Source organism: Myotis daubentonii, chromosome 10 (genome assembly GCF_963259705.1).
Source record: "Myotis daubentonii chromosome 10, mMyoDau2.1, whole genome shotgun sequence".
Lineage (NCBI taxonomy): Eukaryota > Metazoa > Chordata > Mammalia > Chiroptera > Vespertilionidae > Myotis > Myotis daubentonii.
In genome coordinates this window covers 63,841,340-63,868,440 of record NC_081849.1, presented here as the reverse complement: position 1 = coordinate 63,868,440, position 27,101 = coordinate 63,841,340, and the positions used below count along the sequence as shown (strand labels likewise).

Genomic DNA, 27,101 nt, shown 5'->3' with positions numbered 1-27,101 from the left:
TTTTTTGACACCATGGTTTATAATTTGGCCATTTATAGCCTTTATTTCACATAGTATTGTTAAGTCCAAGTGGGGATTTCCCTTACTAGTTTAACAGACTATGTTGAGTTCAACTTGGATTGAGTCTTAATATGCTGCCCTATTTTGCTAGATATTTACCTGTATTTCTGAATGGGTATTTTGGGGAAATAATAGCCAAGGTAAATTTGCTTAGAATTTCTGTATATAAGGGAAAAGTTAACTTTTTAAATAAATTCAAGTATAAAATTCATTTCCACAGAGAAAAAGTTACAATTTAAGTATTAATAAAATAGCTTTTGAAAAGTTCATTATACTTCAGTGCTAACTAAATGAGAATGTTAAGGCTACTTTGCACTTCAAGTTAAAAACTAAAATACATTTTAAAATAATTACACCCAGTGTTAATGTTTAAAGTGACCATATTACTAGAAAATGGCTACCAAAGTGAGTAGATAGTCCTAGCAAGGTTTTGTCACCTACTCTGTACATATTTATGAATTGTGCACATAACATAGGAGGACTTGACGGGGAGAAGAGGCTTTCCCAGATTTCCCACGTCTGCTCTTGAAGTCCTAAACTTGTCCATATAAGCTTCAGAATGTAGCCTTAAGTGATTCAAGTAACAGTGCTTAAAAGATGCTTGAGCAAACCTTGAAGCAGTTTCAAAGGTTTGTGATCTATATAGCATTATTACTACTTTATACATATTAATGGAATCAGTCTATTTTCAATTTCTTCTCTCACTTTTTCTCTTTCCCTTTTGAGTTTCCTTTGTGTAGCCTGAGGTCATCAGTTCCTTGGGTACAATCAAAATACTTCCGTCATGGCTGCATTGAAGAGCATATTGGTTTGGATTGACGGGCCGACCTTCATCATCTCTTAACCTGCTAAGAATATCATGATAAAGGTCGTGCAGTTTCTGTTTCATGATATTAATGGCTTTGTTACACTGGGCTCGCTCGCTCTTGAGGGTTTCCTTCTTCGCTTGCAAGTTACATACATCATCTTCTAGATTCAAAATTATGTCCAGTTTGCGCTTTCGACAGTTCTGAGCGGCAACTTTATTTTTCCCTCTTCGTCTGATATCACGGATGAGTGACACTTGTAAATCTGTCAGGTAGTACCTGCTTAGCATACTATTGAAAGAATCAACAGGCATGTGGACAATTTCATCTACAGAAAAAGGGATGTGCAGAGCTTTAGCACGGCGTTCATCACGGCTTAAGTTTCTGTCTGTGTCATTCAGGTACCTGCTTTTTATTTTCTGTGACTTCCCAGGCCATAAAAAGTCAGAAGCGGATTCTGGTACACTTGACTGTAAGTGGTAAGTGTGGTTATGGAATATGTGTTGAAATGCAAGGTCCCCGTGGAAAGTAGAATCACTACTAAGATCAATGTGACGGATCTTACTGGGCTCTGGGTAGTAGCCGCCTACAGCCCCTTCTAAAGCATGGTGGGAAAGAGATTCAAGGTCACTACTAGAACCTATAGCACTGTCACAAACACAGGAATTAGGATTGGTGACAGAGGTGCTATTATGGCTTGAATTTAAGGAAAGCCCAGAATCAGAATCGGGTTCTCCAAAAAGGTGAGAAACCTCCATTGCATCAAAACCTGTCGCCAAAGACATTGAATTTATCTCATCAAATATATTTATATCAAGGTCATATAGAAGGTCGTGGCTTGTTAGATTCCTTATCTGATGGTCAACAGGTGGAAGAAATCCTGTCAAATTAGTTCCAGGAAGGGTCTGTGCAGGGTTGGTGGTGTGAGAATTTAACTGCAGAAATGGTTCCTGTGGCTGTGAAGTCCTTCCTACTGGGTCTCTTCTAAATGTATTGTCTGGACATAGCAACATGGCCTCATGGAGATTGACATCATGACTTACAGCCTGGCTAAAATTCACATTGTAGTATGCTGAAGAATTCATGCCATCATTGATACTTCCTGAGAGAAGAGGAATATCTCCCAGGGAGATGCCCTGAAAAAGGGAAAAGAGCACTTTAATATACATAGCTCAATTTCAATAGTTCTAGTACCCAATACACCATTTTCTTTCCTCAGTTTTGTCTGCTCCTCTGTGTGGGATATGCTGTTGGCTATAACAACTTCACCCAGTTAAATAATATGGGCAACTCAATACATTGTGTGAACCCAAGTCAAGATATGCCATATTTGGGGAAAGGTTGGTTCTAATACGGCAATTTGTAATTAGGTTATAACATTCTAATGTTATACTCTTACTGTATATTTTACTACTATATAAGATGCCACTCTCGTCCTAGCTGTTGGCAATCTAAATCCACACTGGAGGATCATAGATAATAGCAATAGTGAAGTAGTGTTGGTTGGGTGTGTGTGTGTGTCTTTTAAAAAAGATCAGACCAATAAAGTATGACAGAAATGCTACCAGGAAAATAAAGCTATGGCTTAGTTTGTCAAATGTTTACTGCCATTTTGATTTTATGTGAATTATATAAATTTGATTCAATATGAATTATGCTAATTTGATTAGAGCTTTGCGATTACTTGGAGGAATAGTATTTACATATTTGGCTAATTCTCCAAAGTGTTTATAAAAAAAGTAATCCTGCCCTGGCCAGTTTGGCTCAGTGGATAGCGTCAGCCAGCGGACTCAAGGGTCCCAGGTTCGATTCTGGTCAAGGGCATGTACCTTGGTTGGGGGCACACTCCAGTAGGGAGTGTGCAGGAGGCAGCTGATCGATGCTTCTCTCTCATTGACGTTTCTAATTTTCTATCCCTCTCCCTCTCGGTAAAAAATCAATAAAAAAAAAATATATATATATATAAAGTAAAAGGTAATCCTAAGTCTGTGTGCTCAAATAGTAATAATGAATTAGTTTAAACTATATCATCCAGGTATAAAGGTTCTATTAATTGAGAGGTCAGTGCAGAGATATTCCTGCAAGGATACAAGCCAATCTTCCAGTTACCTCCATTGAATTTTCAGGCTGTGATGAAAGCAACTGAAGTAAGTCTTCCAGAGAGAGAGATGTGTCAGTCTCATTTAGATACCTCTAGAAAAACACAAAAGATGCATCAGTCATTAAAAGGCTGAAGTGGTTGCCTGGGGCTCTAGGTTTTATCTGGAAAGGACAACAAGATCTTATCTCTGTATTTTTAGCCTGATCTTGCTAAAAATAAGGTTTTTATACCCCTCCTTTAGGTATCAATATTCTCATACCCTTAAATAAGAACCTTCAACTCCTCCCCTATTCCTGCCCTAACCATCTTCATATAGCTTTTGGCTAGAATTGTTCCAACTTTGCCCTTCCACAGCTGACTCTCCAAATCTGCTACAGAATTTTGTGACTTTACAGTCAAGTATGTATTTAGATGTACCAAAATAACCAACTCATTTACTCACCATTGTGTCATCTCCTGCCTTCAAAGTTCCTTCTTTGCTGAAATAGCTCCTTTGATAGCTTTTTAGAGCCCCAAGTAGTAAGTGCTAGTTTTTATAACGTGGAGTTATTTTGTTTCATCTTTAAATAATAGTCTATTTGGTGAGATGATCAGGTTTAAGGTTTTCCCTCAGTACTTTCGTCCCATGGCATTTATTACTATTGATTTGCTTGCAGTCTGTCATTTTATAGCCAATTTTTTTCCTCAGCTAACTTAAATGATTTTTTTAATTCTTTCTTGTCCTACCATTTCACTTTGATATGTTTGGAATTTTGTATTTAGTCGGCTTGGGACTATATTCCATTAATCTGAGTCAGGATCATTTTAATTTTGGAAATATTTTGCTGGAATCTTCAAAACTGCTTCTCTTTCATGCTTTCTAATCTCTCCTGGGACTACCAGAGAGCTCAGCTTTGTTGAGAGCTATTTCTGTAGGAATCGCACATTTCAAGGGCTACCAACTTATCAAGCAGTTTTATTTTTCTCTGCAAAGACCAGTCTGCATCATTTTCTCCACTTTGCTTTGCTCAGGGTTCCTGATGGTAATGGTGTGGATCAGACTCTATAGCTGGCTTTGGAGCCCATTTGGGGTTCTGTTTTCTAAGGGGTAGACAGTTTCCTTGCTCTGTCTCCTAGTCCAGTGGTCGGCAAACTGCGGCTTGTGAGCCACATGCGGTTCTTTGGCCCCTTGAGTGTGGCCACGAAGTTTCAATCGCACTGTACGTGCGCGCCCGCACGTGGTATTTTGTGGAAGAGCCACAATCAAGGGGCCGCAGTTTGCTGACCACTGGCCTAGTCCCTATTTCCTGAACCAAAGAGCTCATAAGCAGGGAACCCAGGTGACCCAGGCACAGGCTTGAGGTATTTTCCATTCATTTAACCCCACTCTCATGACATCTGGATCCAATTCCTCCTTGAGGTTCCTCAGTTTGGTGCCCAATTATTTTAAATTGTAGGTTTGAGTCCCTTCTTTGTTTCTTGTATCTGTGGACTTTTGCTTTCTTGCTTTTGAGTTCCACTGTGCACTGAAACTGTTGCCTGTTAAATTTTATCCAGGATTACTGCTTTTGGTGTGCCATGGCGATTATCATTACAGGTTAGTAAGTTCACATTCCTGACTTGTGCTGTGCATCACTTCTACCCCTAACTTTTTACTTTAGGGTTTTCAGTTTTGAAGATTCACACCAGTTGGTCTGCGGTGTATGTGTGTACAAATACTTTGTTTCCTTTCCTACCAAACATCTTGGTTCTATGAAGCCATGTTTTCAAGCTATTTCATTGTAATACAAGGAATAAATGCAAGGCTTTCTATGGTTGCTGTAGGAATGTTTAAGCTAAATTGGTGGGTAAGATTTCTTGCTCTTCTTTAACTGGCAATTATACATTCTTATTGGGTAGCGGACTTCTTCACCAATTGAATTGTTATTTGAAATGATTCCTAATTTCTGGAGAAATTATAGAAGTATTCTATTACTTCTGTTGAGGACCCCAAACTTGCTTAGTCCTGGCCAAATGTTTACCAAAGTTTGCTGATGGTCACAAGTGTCTGAGAATAGATAACATCAGCATACATCTGGATTCCTGCAAAAACAATCCTTAGTGGTGGGTAAGTAACATTATTTGCAGTAAAGAAAGCCTTAATATTTAGAATATAGAAGTAAGGGTATGAGGATCATTCTGCTTAAAATAAATTATGGACTGACTGACCCCTTCAGGCTAGTCAAAAATGTGTTTCATTGAATATTTTTCCTGTTCCCTCTTCTTCAATGCCCCTGGACACGGTGGGCCAACGTGTTAACCCCTACTGATCCAGCCCTCTGGTTGGGTCCACAGGAGACAGAGGCAAGAGATGGGAGGAGCAACAGAGTACCTTAGAGACAATAGCTTCTGCTGATCAATTCCAGCTCTCACTGAGCTCTATGCCTCCCAGGTCCCCTTTTGTCCTGATGGTAGTAATGGTAGTTATGGCTTCATGTCGTTGCAAGTCCCTGGGAGCGGGACTCCCTATTACCTCAGTGTTTCCCTTAAACCTGCCCTCACCTGTTTTTAAAAAAACACAATCCCCTCATTCACTTCAGAATCTCATGGGCATGTGCCTTGTTTCTGAGAGCCTCAGCTGTGGACATCATTCTGTTAGAAACATTTGTTTTCATAGAACTTGGTTAATCCATTTCTAAATCTAATTGCTGAGTTTTTTCTGTTCAGGTGAGTACAGATCTTGCACAAAAATGGACACTCAGCTATTCTTACAATTAATCCAAAAGACATATTACATTAAATTTGATTTAGATTGCCAGGGAGTGGTCAGTCTTCTTTCTTAAGACCGACTCTTAGAAATCTTAGCATAAAATACAAACATACACTTCTGTTTTGGGTCAAAAAATACACTGCATTTTGAACAGAGATCACTAGGATATTTAAAGAATATGGTGGACACACTTAACTTTATGACATATCTTTTAAAGGTGAAACATTACTGTAAACTTCAAATTGTCTTTAGTAAGAAAATCTCTTCAGACCAGTTAACCTACATTTATGGTATTAATTCTTCATTAATAGCCAGCAGTCTAAGTCGGCCTACAGTGGGGCTAGAAGGAGGTCCCGGTTAAGTAGCAAGTCATGTCATTTGTCCTAGTTATCACCCAGGATTGTCACCTGAAGGGAAATAAATACTATTTCAACAAACTGTCAGAGTACCTACTAAGTAACATCTCAGTGAGAGAATTTTGTAAACTGATGCTAACTAAACAAGATATACCCACCAGGCACATGGAGGTGCAGTGAGGAGCCAAACCTGAACGTAAGGACTGAGGCACAAATGCCTTTCTTTGAGTGATTAATGTATTTCTGGAAAGTTCTGTCCGAATTGATATTTTCCCTAATTTAAATTGCATCCTCTAAGGAAGCTCCCTACTTGGATCCCTTCATTAGCATGTGAAGAATGCCACTCTGTATCTAGCAGTGAGTCACTTCAGGTAATTCACAGAAGTAAAAAACAGTTCTCGCTCTTCTGGGAAGCTCAGTGAGGGAGCAAAGACAAAGGCACACCCAGGAGAAAAATGAAGCAACAGCACAAATCTGTAAAACAATGAACTGATAAGACTGCGATAAAAACATCTTCTCCCTCAAAAAAATAGACTTTGGGACGCTCAGGAGTAAAGTGGAAAGTGGGCTGAAATGTGTCCTTTCGAAAAAACGCCTTTCAGCATTTTGTTAATATGAAAGTTCATTGGCATTGATGTGACGATACTGCTGTGTGTGTGCGGGGGGTGGGTGGGTGGGGTGGTAGGGTAGGGGAGTGCCACACCAAGGGTACATAAATTATGAGGAAATACAGGCCTGGGAGAAGACGTGGGTGAAAGCACAGGCAGGAGCAACTACCTCTGCACTTCAAAGTGAAATGCAAGCCTGAATGGGGTCTTCACTTAATTGGGAGGGTTCCTTGGAGTGAGCTCCTCACCCCTCTCTCCTTAAGAGGGACAAAAAGGGACCCTAGAAGACCACTTAGAAATGTGGCGAGTGTATTCCCTGCAGTTTGGGAAACACAGTAGATGAGTGTCCAGAGCTTGCCTGAGAAACAAAAGGCAAGAGGCTGAGCAAGGGCTGAGCTTAGGGGAGGGACTGGACTGACAAAGGGGCTGAGGGGCATGTTTCCAAGACCAGCTGCTGGAGGGGGTCACCTGGGGGTGGAGATGCGTTTGTCCTTGTCAAGAGATGGGCAAGAGAAGGACTCCCATTTGTGGGGGTCTCCAAAGAGCCTATGGAATGAAAGTGCCCACCCAACAAAATCAGTTTAAACATACCCTATGGTCAAGAGCAACCAGTATCACATCGTGCCTTTCCTGAGCCCTTATTATCCCACCACACCCCAGAGAAGGCAGCTTAGTGAGCAAGGGAGGAGGGACTGGGGAAAGGACAAACAGGCCACGCGCAGGTGTACACACCCACCCACACACACTTTCCTCCTCGGACAGGCTCAGGCTGCAGCCGATGAGTCAGGAGCGGAGAAGCCGAGTTTCTGTTCAGAGTTTTTAGAATTACACTGGATTATATTATTGACCAAATTGCTGCAGTGGGATGATCAGAGAGATTTTTATTATCTGTAAGTCATGGGGACTGCCCCAATTTCACTCCAGGTATAGGGAAGAATTCACTCTCCTAGAATAGGATAGGACAGGCTGGGGGTGGGCATAGTGGGTGGGCAAAGAGCAAAGCTGTTTTCTGATTTCACTCCATCAATCATGTAATGTTTGATGTAATGTCACATGGTCAAGGAGATAGTGATGGACTCTCTGAAAAGGGCCAAGGCCTGGTACCTCCCATCCTCCAAGGCAGGTCAAAGCACAGCCCCAAACTCCACCTGGGGCAGTCATAGCTGAGAAGCCATTGGGACACCTTTTAGGTGAGTGCCAAGTGGTTTAAAGTCTGGAGCCTCCATGCCCGTCTTTGGAGCACTTGTTTGCCAGGCTTGTGGGCTAGGACCCCAGCAGGGCTGAGAAGAAACCAGAGTATGGCCCACGTGGAAGAAGGGGCAGCACAGGTTGCAGGAAGAATCCACTCCATCAGCCTGGCTCCTGGTGTTCACCCTCCTATTCCTCTTCTCACGGCCAAGAGTGTGGTTAGACACGAGCGAAGGAGGCTGTCCCCACTGGGCCTGGCCGTAACTCTAGGTGGAGCGGTACAACATGGGCTCCCGGATGGATGCCCGTGGGGCATGGCCCAGCAGGACACTGGGTGAGGATTTCTGGATGCAGGACATCAGCCATCTCTTTATCCCTTGCCATGGCAAATGCAACTAATAAAACCTGCTAGCAGGTTCCTGGAGGGGTTGGGGGTACACCTGAGCACGCACACACTATCTTGAGTTTAAACAGAGTTAACTAATTCTATGGGTTGATTCCTTTGTAAACCAAATCACCACTCCGACAATAAAAAACAAAAGCTGAGTGTTTTCCATATATCAGATTTGCTTAGAGTAGGTCATACGTATATACAAAATTCATTCTCAACACATACTGACAAAGCCTTAGAAAATCTACCTTTCGGCCAGAATGGTCAGGCTGGGGTATTCTGACATGCTTACCTCATTCCTAGTGTCAGTGGTCTTTTCTGCCTCCCACTCGGGCGTATCTGCTGTTTTAGTTTCATCTTCACCCTGCTGCTGTAGCGATTTGTCCTTCTGGGCTGACACACTTTGCTCATTGTCCTCCTGCTGGGAACTGTGACCCGTAGCTCTTAATACCTCATTCTCCTATAAAAATACCCAAAAAATGTTCTAAGTAGAAATCCATATTCCATCAAGTAAGTTGAATTTATAGCAAAGGTTTGAACTGGAGGTATAAATGGGGAATACATCAACCCACGCACACAGGAACCAATGGGACTCCAGGAGAGCACAAGGCAGCAAGGGCTGAATAGTACTGCTGCCTCCATTCGGAGACGTGACAGGAAGTGAGGTGGGGTGGGGGAGAGCCCGGGGACAGCCATGTCCATGGGTCCAAGTGTTTCAAAAGAATGGAGTGGTTGAGTGCAACGAATGCTGCTTGGGGATTGCACAAGGACGGACAAAAGTATCCATTGGATTTGGCAATAGGAAGGCTGTTGGTGGCCTTTGAAAAATCAGTGTAGGGAGGAAGCCAAATGATACTGTGTGGAGGAGTAATGGGAGGTGACAAGTGAAACAGTACAGTTGATTCAAGGATTTTGGCTATGAAGTGGAGAAGTGGGTCAGAGTAGAGTTTTGTTTTGAAGATGAGAGACACTAGAGTACGTTCGTAAGGGGATGACTTCGGAGAAAGGGCAACTGCAGAGCAAGGCCCACCGGAAGACAGGATGAACTCCAAAGCACCAGGGGCAGGAGTGACTTTGAAAGAAAAAACACATCGAGCCTTTATTTCAAGATATTTCAAGCGGATGCAAGATATTTGAGGATTTGGGTAGAAGATCTACCTATTCTTATTTCTGAATGGTGTTTTTAAAAAGCAGAAATGGACGTTGACCAGTAAGGTGGTTTTACAATACGTCCACAAATAATTTGACACTCTTTTCTCAAGGAGCTAAAGCTTAGTCCCCCTCCCGCTGAGTGGGGGCTAGACTTAGTGAATTGCTTCTAACAGAATAAGGTGGAAGTGACCTTTTTAAAATATATTTTTATTGATTTCAAAGAAGAAGGGAGAGGAAGAGAAGAGAGAGAAACATCAATGGTGAGAGAGAATCATCGATTGGCTGCCTCCCACAGGCGTCCCAACAGAGGTTGAACCCCCCAACCTGCTTATGTGCCCTGACTGGGAATCTAACTGCCCGCCTTTTGGAGTATGGGACAACGCTCCAACCACCTGAGCCACCCAGCCAGGCCCGAGTCCTCTTAAAGATGGAGGCAGGTGGAGCTACAGGAGCCCGGGAGCCAAGTCCCAGAGCGGGAATTTGAGCTTTGTTGCCTGCCACTTCCTTGATCTCTTTGGCCCTTAGAGAGAAGCAGCAGAGACAGAAGGTGAGCCCTGGGGCGGGGCGGGTTGCTCTAGTGCTGAAGTTCTGAGAGGGTCCATTCCAGTTCCCAGGCTCCAGTGGTACAAATAAATAGCTACATCACTGATCGCCCAAACCCATCCACTTCTGAGGGTAAGAAGGTGCTAGAAACAATTAAGCTGGACAACAGGCATACGCCAAGACTGTCCCAAATGGTCCCTCTGTCTCTGAGGCCACAGGGGAAAGCGGAGGCTGCATATCAACCAAGAACCGCGATGGCAGACGTTCACTTGCACAGGGTTACGTAGTCAATAAATACCTTGTTGGCCAGTCCTTCACTTCGTCACTCAACTATCAGTTACCGCAAGCCCACCACAAAGCTAGGAGAAACGTGCTACAAGCAGTGAGCAAGGGGAGGACTTCCCCCAGGTGAGTGTGACGCACAAGGAGGGGCAGGGGCAGCTGCTGGGGACCTGTGGGGGGACCACTTCCAGCTGTGCCTTCACAGAGGCCTCAACTGCTGAGGGCGACTTCACCTAAGGTCACACCCTTCCCGGGCACTCGGATCCCTCCCTCAACTGGACAGGGAGGGTACAGAGGCCTGGCCACCTGGCTCAGTGTGGGACAATCGTGATGTGGGCCGCTTTAGCCCTCAAGCTCCTGGTTTCAGTACCTGCATCACAGCTTGGCTTCTGCTTCGGGTCAATCCTGCTTTCGTTCCTCCCCTCCACAGCGGTAGCTGCCTAGGTACTTCCTTATGAACATTCTGCCCCTCAACTCAGCCTCAGCATCCCCTTTCCAATTTACAACAGCAGGGAGAGGGGAGAGGCCAGGACCTGAAGGCAGGAGGGGTGGGGATCCACATTATATCCATTTAGAAAGTGAAAAAGGACTATCATGCTTGTAACATAATTGGCAGAGTCTGCAAACCCCACCAAAGCCTTGTGGCTAGGAGGGCAAAGGCCCCAAAACTGCTGTTAAAAAGGCTCATCCTACTCTTACCAGCTGTGTGACTGCGGGCCACTTTGACCCTCAGTTTCCTTGTCTGTGAAAAGACATTTTCACATTTTAAGAAATTAGTTGAGAAAAAGCACGTTTTACATTTTAAGATGCTGTACAGACATTACTGCTCCTTTCAACTGCTTTTTGATTCTGAAGAGTTGCCATTAATGCCTAACTGCTGGCAACTCAATCAGAATGTCAAGAGAAAGCGATGCCAGCCACTGGTGGCCAGTAATTACTGTTCTCTTTTCCTGTTTTTCTCAACTCAGTGACATGAGGCTGAGATAGAGCGTATGTGTTTTACGAGTACACTGCAGAGTTATGGTCCATGCTCTTAATTTAAAGACTGGGTACATGAAACCCATCATTAACCTACTTTTTATTTGTACGTAGGTGATACTTACTCTTGTGAGGCTGGGACTCAATAAAAATAAAAAGAAAAAAGAAAGTTTCCACGCTTGCCATAGGAAGCCATCGTAAACCTGAGCTGGGGGTCGAATCACAACGAGAAATTCAGTGACTTGTTCTGAACTGGCCCCTGCTGGAAAGGCCGCCCCCCACGGCGCTCTGCCGGGAAGACCCCCATCTCACCCTCCACACGGATCCACAGCCTCAGCGTGGGCACCTCAGCTAGAACCGGGTTCTCCTGTGTCTAAAATCCCACGGCCCCGCGTTTCCTCTCATGGCACTTATCCTATTCTATCTAAAACTACAACTATCTGGATCGTTTCTTTCCTACTGGGCTGTGAAGGTATGATGCGTGTCCCCCAGCTGTTAGATCCCCGTTGCCACTGATGTAAGCCCATGGGAAGGCTTGCCGAGTTGATGAAGGCAGTGGGGAGGGGAAGAAAGGAGCCAGGCTTTTCTCTTCCTGCTACCTCTCCGAAGCTCTGCTAACCGGCAACCTGATTTCTAAGTCTGTACTGGGCCCTGAACACTGTGATGGCGAGGCTGACACTGAAAACACTCTTTGTGCACAGTCCCCGCTGGCTTCGCTGGCCCTTTCATTTCCTCATCTGGGGGAGGGAGGACTGAGACCTGCTTTGGCATTTAGGTCGGAGGAACCTTCAACGACCAAGAGCGGTGTGGTGCCTATGAGAAAGATGACATCCGAGGGACAGGGGTGAAGGCCAGAGAATTCTGAGACTGGTCTCTAGGCTGGAGGCAAGCTGGAGTCATCGGGTCTCAGAGACTCGAGGAGCCAGAGAAAGAGAGAGGTGTCCTGTTTGGCCTGGGTGGTTTTTAATGGCAGTTTATAATAATTATAGCTCAGATTTACGGAGCGCTCACTCAGGGCCAGGCACCACATACATGATCTCAATTAAGTTGCTCAGCATTCTTACAGGAGGAAACTGAGGCACAGAGAGCTCCAGCAACTTGCCTTGAAGTCACACAGCTGGCACGCAACAGAATCAGGATTTGGTTGCAGGCATTTCTGCTTCAGAGCCATTTCTCAGGCGCTATCTTGCTATTTGCTTGCGTCTCTAGAACCATGGGTGTCTCCCAGAAGCTGTCCCCTGAAAACTGGGGGCTCCTGTGCTGGCTGGCTTCGGGCAGGGTTCACCAGTGGGAGAGGGAGCAGGAGACTGGAGGGCAAGCAAAGGGGAGGCCAAGGCATTTCTTTTCCAATCTCCTCCTCACCTCACTGAGCTCCCCTAACTCTCTTTCCACCCCTGCCTGCTGGTAGTCTCTGGGTACCCCCACCCCTGCCTGCTCCTGCAAGAAGTCATTCATGAAGTCCCTTCAGGGAGCCATCTAGGGCGAATGCTGCTTCCCGCCGGCACCACCACTACTCACACGGCTCCCACCTGCTTCACACCGTGTCACACACAGGAGACCGGCAGTGGTGGGAAGAGCTGGCTCCACGCGAATAAATGAAGCTGCTGTCTGATCACGTTATCATGCAGGACAGCTGGCCACAACACAAGGTATGAATCCCGTTTGGATCGTGAGTCCAACAAACCACCTGTGGAAAACTGCCCATGACATAACTGGGGAATCAATACGAATTGCATATTTAATGATACCAAGAATGATTGATTTTCCTTAGGTGTACTAATGGCATTGTGGTTATACTTACGAGAGTCCTTATATTTCAGGTACGTATACAGAAATATTTATAGAAGGGCTCTGCCTCCTCCAGAGCCTGGGGCCTCCTTCCCATCACAGCTCTTCAAATATTTGAGCTGGCGATCTTGTTCCCTCTTCAGTCTGACCATCTCCACTTGGAACATCCCCATTCTGGTCAATCGTTTCCCGAATGATTTCCCACCCTGGGGGCAGAAGGGTTCCTGTCTGGAACCAAAGCAAGTTCCAGAATGACCCAGAAGGACAGGAGTTTCCTGGAGATTCAACCCCCAGCTTTGGGGCAATAAGAGCAAAGCGTCTGTTGAACTATAACGTGCCACGAACTATACGAATGCACCGTGCTATTTAATTCCCACCAGAGCTCTTCCAGAAAGGCTGCCCGGGTAGAATGGAGCGGGGAGGGTGTGACCATCAGCTGTGCGTGTTAACGTGGCATGTGGCTGGCTAGGCTGAATTGTAGTACACAGCTGCTTAATCAAACACCAACCGAGGTGTTGAAGGTATTTGGTAGATGTGGCTGATAGCTACAACCAATCAGGTGACTTTGAAGCAGCGGTTCTCAACCTGTGGGTCGCGACCCCTTTGGGGGTCGAACGGCCCTTTCACAGGGGTCGCCTAAGACCATTGGAAAACACATATATAATTACATATTGTTTTTGCGATTAATCACTATGCTTTAATTATGTTCAGTTTGTAACAATGAAATTGGGGGTCACCACAACATGAGGAACTGTATTAAAGGGTCGCGGCATTAGGAAGGTTGAGAACCACTGCTTTAAAGAGATCATCTTCGATAATCTGAGTGAGCCTCACCCAAGCAGTTGACAGGCCTTCGGAGCAAAACTGAGGGAGGTTTCCCTGAGGAAGAGGAAATCCTGCCTCAAGCCTGCTGAATTCCAACTACCCTAGAGTTCGGACTTGCCAGCCTCTACAACCGCGGCAGCCACTGCCTTGAAATCAATCGTATGTATGTGTGTGTGTGTGTGTGTGTGTGTGTGTGTGTGTATCATAGCTTCAAGTTATATTGGTATAATATATATTATTCGTATTTTACTGCTTCTGTTCCTTGGAGAGCCCTTATTGATAGAGTCATACCCAATCTCAAAAGGTCACACCCCTGTGACCATAGGTCAAGCCTCTATGCCACTACTTATACTGTGCCCTCCACCACCTGCAACTGAACCCAAACAACCCTGGTGTGTACCTGAGTCTCCCCAGTGTCAGCTGCCCACCAGTGTATTTGAACAGTAACATGGATCCTTAGCTAGATTTTGAGAATAAACTATTCAGATAGAAAGGCACAAATGTATGGGAGAAGTTTGTTTTTATAGCGCGTCATTCTGTAGTGGGTGGGAAGTAGGGTTAACTCAGTGCTTAAGAACAGTAACCTGTTCTATTCTGGGCAAGGGCGCTAACTTGCTGTGTAACTTTGGGCAATCCTGTTTCACCACTTGATTCATTATAATGCCAACCTGAAAGCCTGCTGCCCCCATCCACTCAAATTGGCATTAAGTGGTCAGATGGCCCATCAGGATTTGGATCTGACCTACTTTCTAGTTGGACTCCATCCATGAAGGGACCCACGACATATTCAAGTTCATGGTATCAAGCCAACATGGAGGGATGGATGAGAATTGCTCAGCAGACGCTGGCTGAACCCGCCTGCGTTCCTCACCCCGTCCTGGGTGCCACCTGGGGGTTAAAGTGAAGACCCAGTTTCCACACTCCAGACACTGCCATGCAACAGAGAGTGCCACTTGTCCTGGCCTGTATGCTCTCTGCGCCCCTGTGCTCTGTTCCAATCTCCCTCATGGTGTAGGAGGGCCGTCCTGAGTATAGGGCTGGCTCTTAAAGGCACAAAAGGACAATTTAAAATGAAAGAAAAAGAAAAAAAAGTAGAGAATGCCAAGTCCCATAAAAGAAATATTACAGAGTGTCATAGGGCTCGAAGGACAGAATAGGAAATGCTTGTAGATGAGGTGATTGTTGACATGAGTCTGGGCAAACAAAGGTAACAGATTAAGAGGCAGGAAAGCAGGAGGCTGTCTGGGAAAAGAAAGGGAGAAAGTTTCAGCTGGAAAGAAGGCTACAGGCAGAGGATCACGGGGGATGAGCTCAGCTAGGTCAGCTACGGAGCTGGGTCACACTGGCCACATGAAGAGCCTTGATGACAAAATATCAGATTGGTAGGTAATGAGGGACTGGGGGAGGCTCTCCAAATGAAGGTGGAGAGAACCAAGGCATGTTTTAGAAACCTGCACCTGGCATCAGACCGGACTGAAATAAACGGGGGAAGGGGCATCACAGAGCCCCGGGAGCCGAACCAATAGCAGGCGCTAACGTCATGGGAGGCTTACCACGTACCAACCCGCTGAACTTGCATGATCTCCTTTCATCCTCACAGCTCCCCAAGGCCCTCTTCCCATCCATTGTACAGACAGGGAACCGAGGTGCAGAGAGGTTAAGAAGTGTGCTCCGCTCTTACCGCAGGTCAGGGTGGGGCCGAGATCGACGGCCCGCAGCTGGTCTGACTCCAGTCTGGAGCACTCGACCACTAGGCCAGCCTGCCTCTGAGTCAGGGCCTGGGCCCTGCACTCTGATGATCTCAGATGAGCTGAGAAATGGGGGGAATGGAGAGAAGAATGATACGGGGGACACTGCAGAGATGGTCTGCCTGTAACCTAACCACGAGGTGAAGGACTGACTGGAGAAAGTTGGAAACACGGTTCCTCAGGGTTGCTTCACATGAAGGTAGTAATCCTACCCCCCACCCCCAGAGGTGCTTATGAACATATACCACATCCTGCTGCCAATGACCCTGCTTCCAGAAACAGCTTAGTTTTCAACAGGTAGAGCCTCTTGCTAAGCAAGCTGAGCACCCCATTGTTGGCAGGAAAAGGGAGCCGGTGACTGTGTAACAAAACGGACTGGAACCCTCGAGACCACACGTGGAAGTTATCAGTGTGACCGTATTTGGAATCTGAAGCCTTGTGGATGTCATTAGTAAAGACGAACAGGGCGGGACCCTAATCCGACACGACACTGGTGACCTTACGGAAAGGAAACTGGGATACTGACACGCACAAGGAGAACGCCATCGGAAGATGAAGGCAGAGATTGGGGCGAGGGTTGCCAGAGATTGCCAGCCAAGTGCCAGAGGCCAGGGCCTGGAACCGCCTCTCCCTCATGGCCCTCGGAAGGAACCAACCCTGCCAACACCTTCATCTCCAGAACTGGAGACGGTACGTTCCTACTCCTTAAGCCACCCAGGTGGCGGCACGAGGACACTCATGCTGTGATCTATGCCACCCTTTCCTATACCAGGCCAGAGGTGCTTCAAAGAGAGGAGCCTGCTGTGCGGCTTGGTAGCACTGCGAAGTATGTACTCACCGAGCAATTTCCGAATCCTAGTTGTGCATTAAAAACTGGCAAGGGTTTGAAATCCCATCTACCTGCCACTGCCTAGGCACCGGGGACTCTCTCTGCTTTTGAAAGGAAAAACAATTATTTCCTTTACCCATCAAGGACCCTCCTCTTCCCCTTCTTCTTAGAGGCAAGTATTGATCGTATCGGATTCTTCCCGTGCCCCGAAAACACACAGTCCACTGCACGAAGTGAACCAAGAGGTCCTGCGGGGCCCCCTCACCTGGCAGGGGGCGCCCATTCCAGGGCAGGAAACCACATCAAGAGGACCCCAGGCCCTCTCGGTCTCCAAGTGGCACCAGCTCCCGGAACACGGGAGCCGGCTGCGAGCAGTCACCCGTCCTCAGGGAAGCTCACACTCACTCATGCAGGCACTGTCCGTGTCTCTGCTTCGCCCATGCGTTTCTCCGAAGAACATGCGCTTCCTGGTTGTGAGTGAATGGCTGTGGTCACGGAGGGAAGCATGTCTGCCCTGGGGAATTCCGGGCAGTGCTTTCAGACAGTGCGGAGCCCCACTCAGAAGTGAAACCAAAGCCGTGCTTCTCTTGATACTTGGAAAATCCCCGACTTCAGAATCTTTTTGCACATGTACAGAAATTATGAAAAACTGTACTATAAAACCAGAGTTTCCTACAACGCAAATGTAAGCCACCAGAACGATCTATTTAAAAACATAACAAACCGATGATGGTCTATGGGGCAAAGCACTCGCCCTCTTTGAAGTTCACAGTCACTAACAGTCATTAAGCCCTTAAGATGTGACAGGCACGGTTCTAAGCCAGTTGTGTGGAATGAACTGATTCTCAGAACAGCCCTCTGTGTAAGCACCCTTACCACTCCCACTGTGCAGGTGAGGAGAATGCAGCACAGAGAGGGTGAGAAACTGGCCCACCGTCACAGAGCTATCGTGGGAGAGCTGGGTTTCAAAGCCAGGCAGTCTGGTTCCAACACACCCCACCCCCTTGACAAACAAAACAACCAAGCCAGACAGACAGACAAATAAAAGGGAATAAAGTGAGCGGGGACAGGTTAAGGAGGGTGGGTTGAGGATGGAGGCGGAATAAGAGAACACCAATTCCATTCCAGGCGCTGGGCTGGCATGTCACACATGCTTTTCCCATTTAATTGGCACAACACCCCCGAGGTAAGCATTACGCTTCCACTGATGGGACACTGAGGCTTGGAGTGACCTGTATGAGGGCACCTTAGTAAATGATGCCCCTAGACCAGCGGTCGGCGAACTCATTAGTCAGCAGAGCCAAATATCAACAGTACAACGATTGAAATTTCTTTTGAGAGCCACATTTTTTAAACTTAAACTATATAGGTAGGTACATTGTTATTAACTTAATTAGGGTACTCCTAAGCTGGCCTTTGCTAAAAACGTCCTCATTCTGATTGAGGTAGGTTCGCTGAGGTCGACCGCTTCCAACTCTCCCATCCACACTCGTCTTGTATACTTGTTTCTATCTCCTTTCCGAAAACCGACTTCTGCGCATGGGCCACGAAGTTTCAATTGCACTGTAAGTGCGCGCCCGCACATGGTATTTTGTGGAAGAGCCACACTCAAGGGGTCAAAGAGCCACATGTGGCTCGCGAGCCGAGGTTTGCCGACCACTGCCCTAGACCCAGGTTTGCGTAGTGCAAAACCGTTGTCATTTTCCCAGCCCAATTTCTCCCAGAGTCATGGCTCCAAATGATAGCCTGGGCATTATGGATGGTGTAACCTGCTCTTTAAAGTCAATCAGCATTGAGCCCTGACCGGTTGATTGAGTGGATAGAGCGTTGGTCTGCGGACTGAAGGGTCCCGGTTCAATTCAAGTGAAGGGCATGTACCCTGGTTGCCGGCACATCCCCAGTAGGGGGTGTGCAGGAGGCAGCTGATGGATGTTTCTCTCTGATGGATGTTTCTCTGTCTATCCCTCTCCCTTCCTCTGTGTAAAAAAAATCAATAAAAATATTTGAAAAAAAAAGTCAATCTGCATTGAAGAGCAGTGGGCCTGGGGACAGGCGTGAGGGGCAGCACCCACGCAGCTGCACAATCGTCCAGAGAACCTGAGTGCAGGGTCAGGAAGCTCAGGTTCTAGTCCCACTTCTTGTACTAAAACTGTGTGGCTTTAACCAAGTCCCCTAATCTCACTGGGCCTCCATTTTCATCAAGTACAAACTGAATACAACCCTCGGTCTGCCGAGGACAAATAGTGCTTGACTAATTATAATGCTAACCTGAAAGCCTGGCACTGGGGACTCTCAATGCTGCCTGGCCCGTGTACCTCACAAGGTTGAGGTGGAGAAGGCATGGCCGATAAAGGTGAGCTGCCTGTGAACACTGATGCTCCACAGCTGACCATCGCTGAAACAATATAACCAGGTCATCCTCACACCTGCCAGGTGCAGCAGGTCCACACCTGCCACGGGGAGGCCCCACCAGAATGGCTTCCTGTGAACTTCACCCTCTTCCCTTGGAACGCCGGGCTCAAGGACTCCAAGGTCGGGCTGGGCCCAGGCCCCTGGAACTCCCCCCCCCCCCACTTCCCCAGGCTGGCCTGTCCAAACAGGCATCAACCAGGTGATGCTGGGAAGGAAGGGGAGGGAGTCCTGCAGAGAGAACTGTCTGCCTCCCTCCAGGTCCCTGTGTACTCTGCCAGCCAGTTGGCACTCAGCCGTGAGGGGGCAGGGTGCCACCTGGTACCGCATCCAGCACTGGGTTTCACCCTGTGGGCTGTTACGTCACGCACCTCAGGTTAGGAGGTGGAGGGTAGAGTAGGGTCCAGATTGGATGAGTGTGGGTGGGAAGAACCTTCCACTGTTGGGAACAGACAGCAGCCCACCGAGACTCCCACGAACTCCCACCCGCTCCAGCCCCGGGAAGAGGAAGGACTCAGACCTGGGGAACAGTGAGTCACCCAGCACCCGGCACAGTGACCCCTCCAGGAGGTGGAGAAGCTCGTCTGACAACTGCCTACACACCAGGCAGTTCCAAGAGCAGCAAACAAACCAGTCCGGCCCCGGCCCCCATTTTGCATAAGATTGCACTCCACAAAAACATCGTCCAAGGAGCACTTGTTGATCGATACCAATTGTGAACACCAAGGTTTGGGCCACGAAGAACGAGGAGGTCCCTCTGAAGGCACTGTGGATGAGGCGCTTTGTGGAAACCCGTACCAAGTTGTCCCGGGGCTGGAAGGGGCAGTGAGTGGGGGGCCACACAGATACTTCCATGAACAGATCTCTGTTTCAAAAGAAAGTTAAGCCAAAGCGCTTGACCCTATATACATACCAAAGGGAACGCGTTAGTCACTAGGTGAGGGTCGGGTTCCTGTTTATGCTAATCGGCGAGTACGCGCGTTCTAAGAGGGAGGCGCACCGTTCGCGCGGGCGGAGCGGGGTCACGTGCGGCGGTCTGCGGGCCGGCCGGCCTCCGCCTGGACCCTGTCCACCGCTCCTTCAGCCAGGGAAGCAGCAACAATGCACTCAACGGGGTTAAAGACCCGGGCGGGGGCCATCGCGTTAGGCCGGGAGCGTGGTTCCTAAAGAGAAACCTGCGTCCTCCCGGGGGCCAAGTCCTGCTTCCGCTCCTCTGAGTCCCGCACGGGTTCCAGGACAAAAGACAACCCGGGGTACACAGGTACTCAGGGAAGACAGAAGGCAAGCATTCTACCAGCATCTCGCCCGGCCCCAGCCCCCCGAGAGAGCTATCAAGGTGTCCCCTACAGCGGAAACGGGTGACTTCACCCACTTCTTTCTCAAAAGCCCGAAAGCCACGGCGACGGCACGAATAGCCTCATTCAGAGCCACGAAAAGGAGAGGTGCCGAGTCGTCCGCGACCCTGCAACCACCCAGGGGCGGAGGGGGGAAGGCCAGCGGTGTGTCCCCTCCCCAGGTCCCTCACACCCTCGCGGGCTCCCGGCCAGCGCACCCCGCGCCGCGCCCGCGTCCTCGCTCTCCGGTTACCTGGCTCGCGCGTCCGCTGGCGTCCGGCACCTGAGCCGTGGGTTCCGCGGGTGCCTTCTCCTCCTCCCCAGCGGCCAGGGGGCTACTCGGAGCCGCTCGGGGGTCCCCGCCGCCCCCCAGCGCAGCCTGGCCGCCGCCGTCCGCGCTGGCGCCGACTCCTCCGGCCGACGAGGCTGCGGCGGCGCCGAGCAGCCCGTGCGCCCCGTCGGTGTCCCCGGCCACCACGCTGTGCACCAGCCACGCATCCACGTGGGTGCGGGGGATGAAAGGGACCCCCAGCGTGCGCACCTCCCGGAGCAGCTGGCCCTCGGGCTCGGCCGCGGGGTCCGGCCCCCGTCCTTTGGGGTGCAGGGGGTCCGCGCGTCCCCACCCTCCTGAGGCCGGGAAGGGGCTGAGCGCGTAGGCGGGGCTGGTCTGGCCGCCCCAAAGCAGCAGCTCATCCCGTAGCGGCGGGAGCAGCAGGTAGAGATCCAGGTCCAGGTCCAGGTGGAGCCCCGCCAAGCTCAACAGGACGGTGAGGTGCAGGAGGCCGCCGCCGTCCGACCACCACGGCTTCAGGTACTTCATCTCCCGGCGCAGCCCGGGACGCCCCAGCCGGCGCCCGCGGGTCCCCGGCTCCAGCCGCCGTGTGACACGTGCGGGCCCCGCGCACAGCCAACGCTTGCCCGGAAGAGGCACAGAAGCGAAACAATGGAGCCGGACGCGAGCGGCCGTCGCGGATCCCCGGAGCCCGCACAAAGGCGATCCCTCGCCGGTCCGCACCGGGCCGAGCTCAGGCGAGATGGAGGAGGAGCCACCTGCGCGCCGGCCCCGCCGGCCCCGCAGCTCCGCACCTCGGCCAGGCCCCGCCTCCGGCCGCGGGCGCAGCCGCCGGGGACACGCCCGCTGCCGCCGGGGGCCCGGGCCTGTGGGAGGGGCCTGCGGAGGGCGGGGCGGGGCTCCCCAGCTCAAAGGCTCTTTATTCCCGGGGAGCGCAAAGCTTTCTGGGAGCAGGGGTTGTGGGCGCTCAGTGGCTCCCAACCTTGTGCGGGTAGGCTGGGCGGTCGAGGCTGAATGCCCGGGTGGGAGTGAGGGGTCAGGAGTCAGGGAGAAGTCCGGTGGGAAGGGGCAGGATGTGTAGACTGGGGGACAAGTCGAGGCACAGGCAGCATGCAGAGGGCTTCCACCCACCCGAGAACACTGGGCTCCCCCAGTGGGTGCAGGAGGCTGATCCCTGGATTCGGATGCTTGCCAGGCGTGTGGCTTTGAGTAAGTTACTTAAGTTCCCTGTGCCTCAGTTTTCTTATCTGTAAAATGGGGAGAATGGTACCTGTCAAAGAGAGAGGTTGTGAGGTCAGAGGAAATATTATATATAAAGTCCAGAGTTTGACATATAGATTCCACAGCTGCCATTGCGCTTAAAGAGCACCTCCCTTCCCCGCCTGCTTCAGCCTCACAGACTCCTCTCAATGCTAGGCCTTCCCTCGTGGTCTCCTTTGCTCCTTAAGTGAGGGTTCAGAGCACCAGCTCTAAAGTTACCCTGTATGAGCTCACATACCCTCTTCACCACTTACTAGCCTGTACCTTGAACAAACTGCTCACTCTTTGTGTGCCTCAGTTTATTCACTGTAAAATGGGACTAATAATAGCACCTTCCCAACAGGCCTTTTGTGAGCCCCAATGAGATGCACGCCAACCACCAACCACAGCACTTGGTAGGTAGGAAGTTCTCTCCGAGTGTCACCCATTATTGGTGTTATCCATTCTCCAAGGCTTAACCCAAAGATATATCCTCTGAGTTTGCACCATTTGAAATTAATCACGTTCCCCATCTGCTCTCCCACGGTGCTTTCTCCATAGGCCAACGTTGCAACACTAGTCACCTTCCACTTTGTATTCTAGTTGCGGATTGGTGTGCTTCAGCTTTTGGAAATTCTCGAGGGCAAAAAACCCGTTTGGCCCACCTTTGTGCCTGCAGAGTTGCCTGCACTGGGCTTTCAAATGCAGGTGCTATTCACCTCATTCCCTTCCTTGGGGAGGAGGGAAGGGATGCCCAACTGAGCGCTGGCAGCTGTGTAGGGAGTTGAGCACCACTGGTTTTTAAAGGCCCCTCCCTCCACCTGGCGTTCTCTTCTCTCTGGGGGAGAGTGTGGTAACTGCACAGGAGATTGACGTTTGCCCGGGAAGAGCCAGGGAGCAGAGTCCGCTTCTGCTTTAAGTGTTGGTGGATGAGATGGGGGTGGTGAAGAGGCTGGAAGAGAGAGGAAGAGAGATGCTGGCCAGATGTGGGGGATTTGGGACAGGAGCCCTGCTCACACCCCTTTGTTCCCTGGACAGGGGTTTCTGGTTCTGGGCCTGGTAAATGCCAGCTGAATTCATTTTCTACTGAGGCTCCGCTAAACTGCCTGAGGCTGTGCTGGAGGCTGGGGAGGGTATGAAATGAGTACCTTTGCTCGGTGAGTTAATGGTTTCATTAAGATGAGATGTTTGAAACACCTAGAAACAAACCTGGAGGGTAGGGAAAGATGTGGCACGCTCCCGCGAGCGAGAGCACGGCCTGAGGTGTTTGGAGGGATCGGAACAGACTGGGAAGGGCATTCAAACTTCATCTCTGACGTTAGTTGGTGAGGGGGCCGACTTGTAAAATGTGAATTGGTGATCACAGTATCCGTCGGACCGCTCAGTTAAGTGTGGCTTCATTCTAGCTTCCAGACGGCGAAAAGGAAAAGGAGGCACACAGAAGACTTCGGGGTAAAATATTAAATTGGAGACTCATCATCCCACACACCCTAGACTTTAATTGTAACAAAAGGTCCCATTTTTAGGACTACAGAGAGTGGAGTGAGATTAGTTTTCTTTTTTTTTTTCTCCCCTAGAATCCCTCCATCCAGGAATAGCCAAGAGAATAGCGCAAATCATGAAAAAGCCTTGAAAAGTCATCTGTGTTTTTTAAATCCTTAATCGGCACTGATCCAAAGACAGCCCAAGACTGATAGCAGTCCACAACCATTTGCATCTGGTCCAGATGAGGTAAGCAGCAGAATGGAGATTGTTTAGACATTTTTATAGCAATTTGACCTTGTTGCAACATCCAACAGGTGGATCAATAGGTTTTTTTTTATGTCTTTGTTATTTTATTTTTCTAGAAATTAATTTTTAGTTATTTTACAAAAATTGTGACCTACAACAGATTAGAAATGAAAAGATAACCAGAAAAAACGAAAAACCAAAACAAAAAGCAAGCTGGTCCTTCAGTGGGATTAGCTTGAGAAGCCTGCCTTCCTGGGGTTTCTGTGCGGAAGGCCGGGTCTGGGATGAATCCAGAACTCCCCGTTTCTCAGGTGTGGGCTGAACCTCATGACTTGCTTCTAACAAATAGAATATGGCAAAAGTGATGGAATGTCATTTCCAAGATTAGGTTCTGATAAGACTCGAGTGGCTTCTGTTTTGCTTACTGTCTTAGTCTGTTTGGGCCACTACAGCAAAAATACCATAGAACGGGGTGGCTTATGAAAAGCAGGAATGTATTGCTCACAGTCTGGAAGCTGGAAGTCCAAGATCAGGGTGCCAGCACGGTTGGGTTCTAGTGAGAGCCTCGTCTGGGTTGCACACTGCTGACTTCCTGTGCGTCCTCACATGGCAGAAGGGTCCAGGGAGCTTTTTCAGTGGCTTTCATGGGCCCCGCATCCCATTCTTGAGGGCTCTATCTGCATGACCTAATCACTTTCCAGAGGCCTAATTTGCTACCTCATTTCCTAAGACCATCATCTTGGGGGTTAGATTTCAACAAATGAATTTTGGGGGACATAAACACTCAGTCTATAGCACTTATGTTCTCTCTCTCCATCTCTGGTTCTCTCCTTCTTAGAGAGGGTGTGATGCTGTGAGCAAGCAACCCTTTGTAGCAGCTGATGTGACAGGCATTGGTGTCTTTGGCCACTAGCCAGTGAGAACCTGGGGCCTGCCAGCAGCCACTTGAGGGAGCTTAGAAGCAGATCCTTCCCTGGCTGAGTTTTGAGATGACTGTAAGCCCTAGCCAGCTCCCCGATCAAACCTAAGGATGTAGCTAAGCGACACGTGGATTCCTGACCCAGAAATGACTCCAAGATAATAGATGTTGTTTCAAGCCACTACATTTTGGGGTAATTTGTTACACAGCCTAGATAACTAACACACTGTTTTGTAAGACGTGGACATCAGATAAGTGGAAGGGAACACTAAAAATGCAACTTCAGGGATAGTCAATGAATAATTTGCAATCCGGTTTACCCCTTGAAATGTGAGATTGTAACTTGGCATGAAACATAGTTACTACTAAAACACAGCCACCAGTCAGCTGGTGGGAGGTGAGCACACCTGCTTTCTTCCCTGGCAGTTTCTTATAACTATCTATCCAAACTCCGCAAGAAAGAAAACAGATCCGAGTCTTGGCACCCTTCTTTTAGAAAGTTTCTGCTAAGATTAGCCACAGGAAATTAAAATTCGTGGTGGAAATTCCAAGATTAAACAAAATAGCCTATTAAAAATCTAAGACATTAGTTAATATAAAAGAAATATTATCCCAGAGAAAGATAATGTTAAGATAGAATTGGCACAGTCACTAGAATTTAAATGACTCTGCAGTTACTGAGACATTTTGCCAAAGGCTTCTGCAAAACAGATTTATGAATGGCCTACTTTGCTCTCTCATACCAGTCTGATGAATTAACTGAATAAAGAGGAAGAGTTTATCCTCTTTCTCTTGTTAGCCTGCGATCTTAAAGAAAGTTTGGCGTTCTCTTGGACAGTATAGTGATGATGCTCACCATCTATCTGCTCACACACAGCATTTACAATAGAAGCTTGAGCCTGGCTCTGTGCTGGGCCCTTTCCAGGCATAATCTCATTGACTCCTTGCAGCAGCTCGATGAAGTAGGTATCGCCACTCTTTTATATTGTCTAGATGAGGACACGGAGGCTCAGGCACAGGACACCCTGTGCCCAAGGACATGCCCTTGGTAAATGGCAGAGTCAGAATCCAGACCCGCAGTCTCTCCACTTCCCACTGCAGTCCCCTCCCCGGCGCTGTTTTGCTTGTTGATTCATGTCTCCTCCTCCTCCTCAGGCAGGAGGAAAATGCCCTTTTCAATAATGCATTCTTCCCACAGCTTTTGAGTGTGTAAAATCTGCTAAAACCCTGTCTTCTCTGCAAAGTTCCAGGGGAAATGGGGTATTGCTTTTGTCCCTCCATGTGGTGCTCCTCCTTCTTGATCTGTAACCCCAAAATAACCCGCTGTGTATTTAGGGAACCTCTCATGTTAGGCCCTTTGGTGACCCTCGCACAGTTTTGATTCCTGTTGCTCTGTGCCTGCCTCATTTCCATCAAGGACACATATTACTAGTGAGCACCTGGTTGGTGGCAGTCACTGGGATACAAGACTCTCAAGACAAAAGTTGCAGTCTTACTAGGGAAGCAGGATGTGCACAGGTTGAAATGCGTGCCACTGGTTTGGGAGCCTCAGGCCAGACCTGTGCCAGGGAACTCACAAGATAAGTCGCTTTGCTGCCTCCCACCTCATCTCTGTAGTATGAACTGAATATTCAGGCCAAGGTTCCAGATTTTGCCGTTGCAGTGTGTGTGTGTGTGTGATTGCAGAGGCAGAAGGGGACTTAGGAAGTGAGGTAGAGAGGTCTAGGGGACACTGGAGGCAGGCTGACCAGCAGGGAATGAGAAGTCTGCAAATTCGCAGCATATACACGTTGAGAGTAAAGAGCAACTACCATTGTCTGCCTTTGTCTATCAATTCCAAAGTGCTGGACCCTAAACTGTTCTGGGCCTGGCTCTGTTTAATCTCCCCCACACACCTAATCAGGGTGGCTAACCACTAAAATAAACAGCCTCCAGATTTCAGTGGCTGAACCCAAAGAAAGTTTCCTTTTTTTCTCATTTCACAGTTCAAAAAGGGTTTGGGATCAGGGAGTCAGCTCTTTGGAGTCGATTTGAGAAGACAGGCCTTTTGCGCATATATTCTAGGTCATCAGTCCTAAAAACATCACTGCATAGCTTTGGAAAAGGAAGCAAAAGAAAAATAAAATAAAGTACTCCATTCACCTTTAAAAAAAAAAAAGAAAAGAAAAGGCAGCAAAAAGTAATACCCTCTACTCTTTTTTTATTTATTTATACATTTTATTGATTTTTTACAGAGAGGAAGGGAGAGGGATAGAGAGTTAGAAACATTGATGAGAGAGAAACATCGATCAGCTGCCTCCTGCACACCCCCCACTGGGGATGTGCCCACAACCAAGGCACATGCCCTTGACTGGAATCGAACCTGGGACCCTCAGTCCACAGGCCCACGCTCCGTCCACTGATCCAACCTGGCTAGGGCTTTAAGTGTTTGGTTTTTTTAGAACAGTATACCCAAGTTTTGAATTTTAGTAAATTGTCTCTGATTTTCTGAGTAAAACTAATATAACCTTGCTGTTGTAGATTAGAAAGGATCTTTAAAAAAAAAACTTCATCTGATACTTTAAAATTTTTCAGAGAGCCTTTTTCTTCAGCTATCTCCTCTCTGCCTTCCTATCCTGTCTCATTTCTGTTTGAAAGTACTTTGTGATCACAGTGTATTACTTGCTATTTTGTGACTTTCACAAGCATCAGTTAGATATGAACATTACTCTCCTTGACATAGATCTTTGTAAATTCAGTGGCAAGTGCATTTTCCCAATTCCGTGGAACCGCAGACCCCCAAACCTTCAGGATT

At 48.2% G+C, this 27,101-nt stretch overlaps 1 protein-coding gene, 1 long non-coding RNA gene and 1 other non-coding gene across 4 annotated transcripts; 2 read left to right on the top strand and 1 right to left on the bottom strand.

Annotated features, from left to right (window-relative positions):
* Window positions 1-267: 267 nt before the first annotated feature.
* Window positions 268-21,180, bottom strand: NFE2L3 (NFE2 like bZIP transcription factor 3). Of its 2 annotated transcripts, XM_059712594.1 has the most exons (4): window positions 20,380-21,176; window positions 8,531-8,698; window positions 2,976-3,059; window positions 268-2,002 (listed from the first exon to the last, which is right to left on the bottom strand). In XM_059712594.1, the coding sequence occupies exons 1-4, from the start codon at window positions 20,944-20,946 to the stop codon at window positions 749-751; spliced, it is 2,073 nt and encodes a 690-aa protein (XP_059568577.1). In that variant the 5' UTR covers window positions 20,947-21,176; the 3' UTR covers window positions 268-748. The 2 variants fall into 2 exon arrangements, with proteins under 2 accessions (XP_059568577.1, XP_059568578.1); XM_059712595.1 differs by lacking the exon at window positions 2,976-3,059 and having other exon boundaries at window positions 20,380-21,180.
* LOC132243051 (uncharacterized) lies at window positions 10,201-14,916 on the top strand. Its single transcript, XR_009454774.1, has 2 exons — window positions 10,201-12,842; window positions 13,014-14,916. It is a non-coding gene; the product is annotated as an uncharacterized LOC132243051 (long non-coding RNA).
* LOC132211623 (small Cajal body-specific RNA 11) lies at window positions 14,782-14,871 on the top strand. The gene has a single exon (XR_009447523.1). It is a non-coding gene; the product is annotated as a small Cajal body-specific RNA 11 (non-coding RNA).
* Window positions 21,181-27,101: the final 5,921 nt, after the last annotated feature.

Coding starts and splice junctions, on each gene's coding strand:
- NFE2L3 (XM_059712594.1), bottom strand. CDS start 20,946: ATGAAGTACCTGAAGCCGTGGTGGTCGGACGGCGGCGGCCTCCTGCAC. Junction 8,699..20,379: donor CCAGCGGACGCGCGAGCCAG/GTAACCGGAGAG, acceptor GTATTTTTATAG/GAGAATGAGGTATTAAGAGC. Junction 2,003..2,975: donor AGCCTGAAAATTCAATGGAG/GTAACTGGAAGA, acceptor TCCCTTTTTCAG/GGCATCTCCCTGGGAGATAT.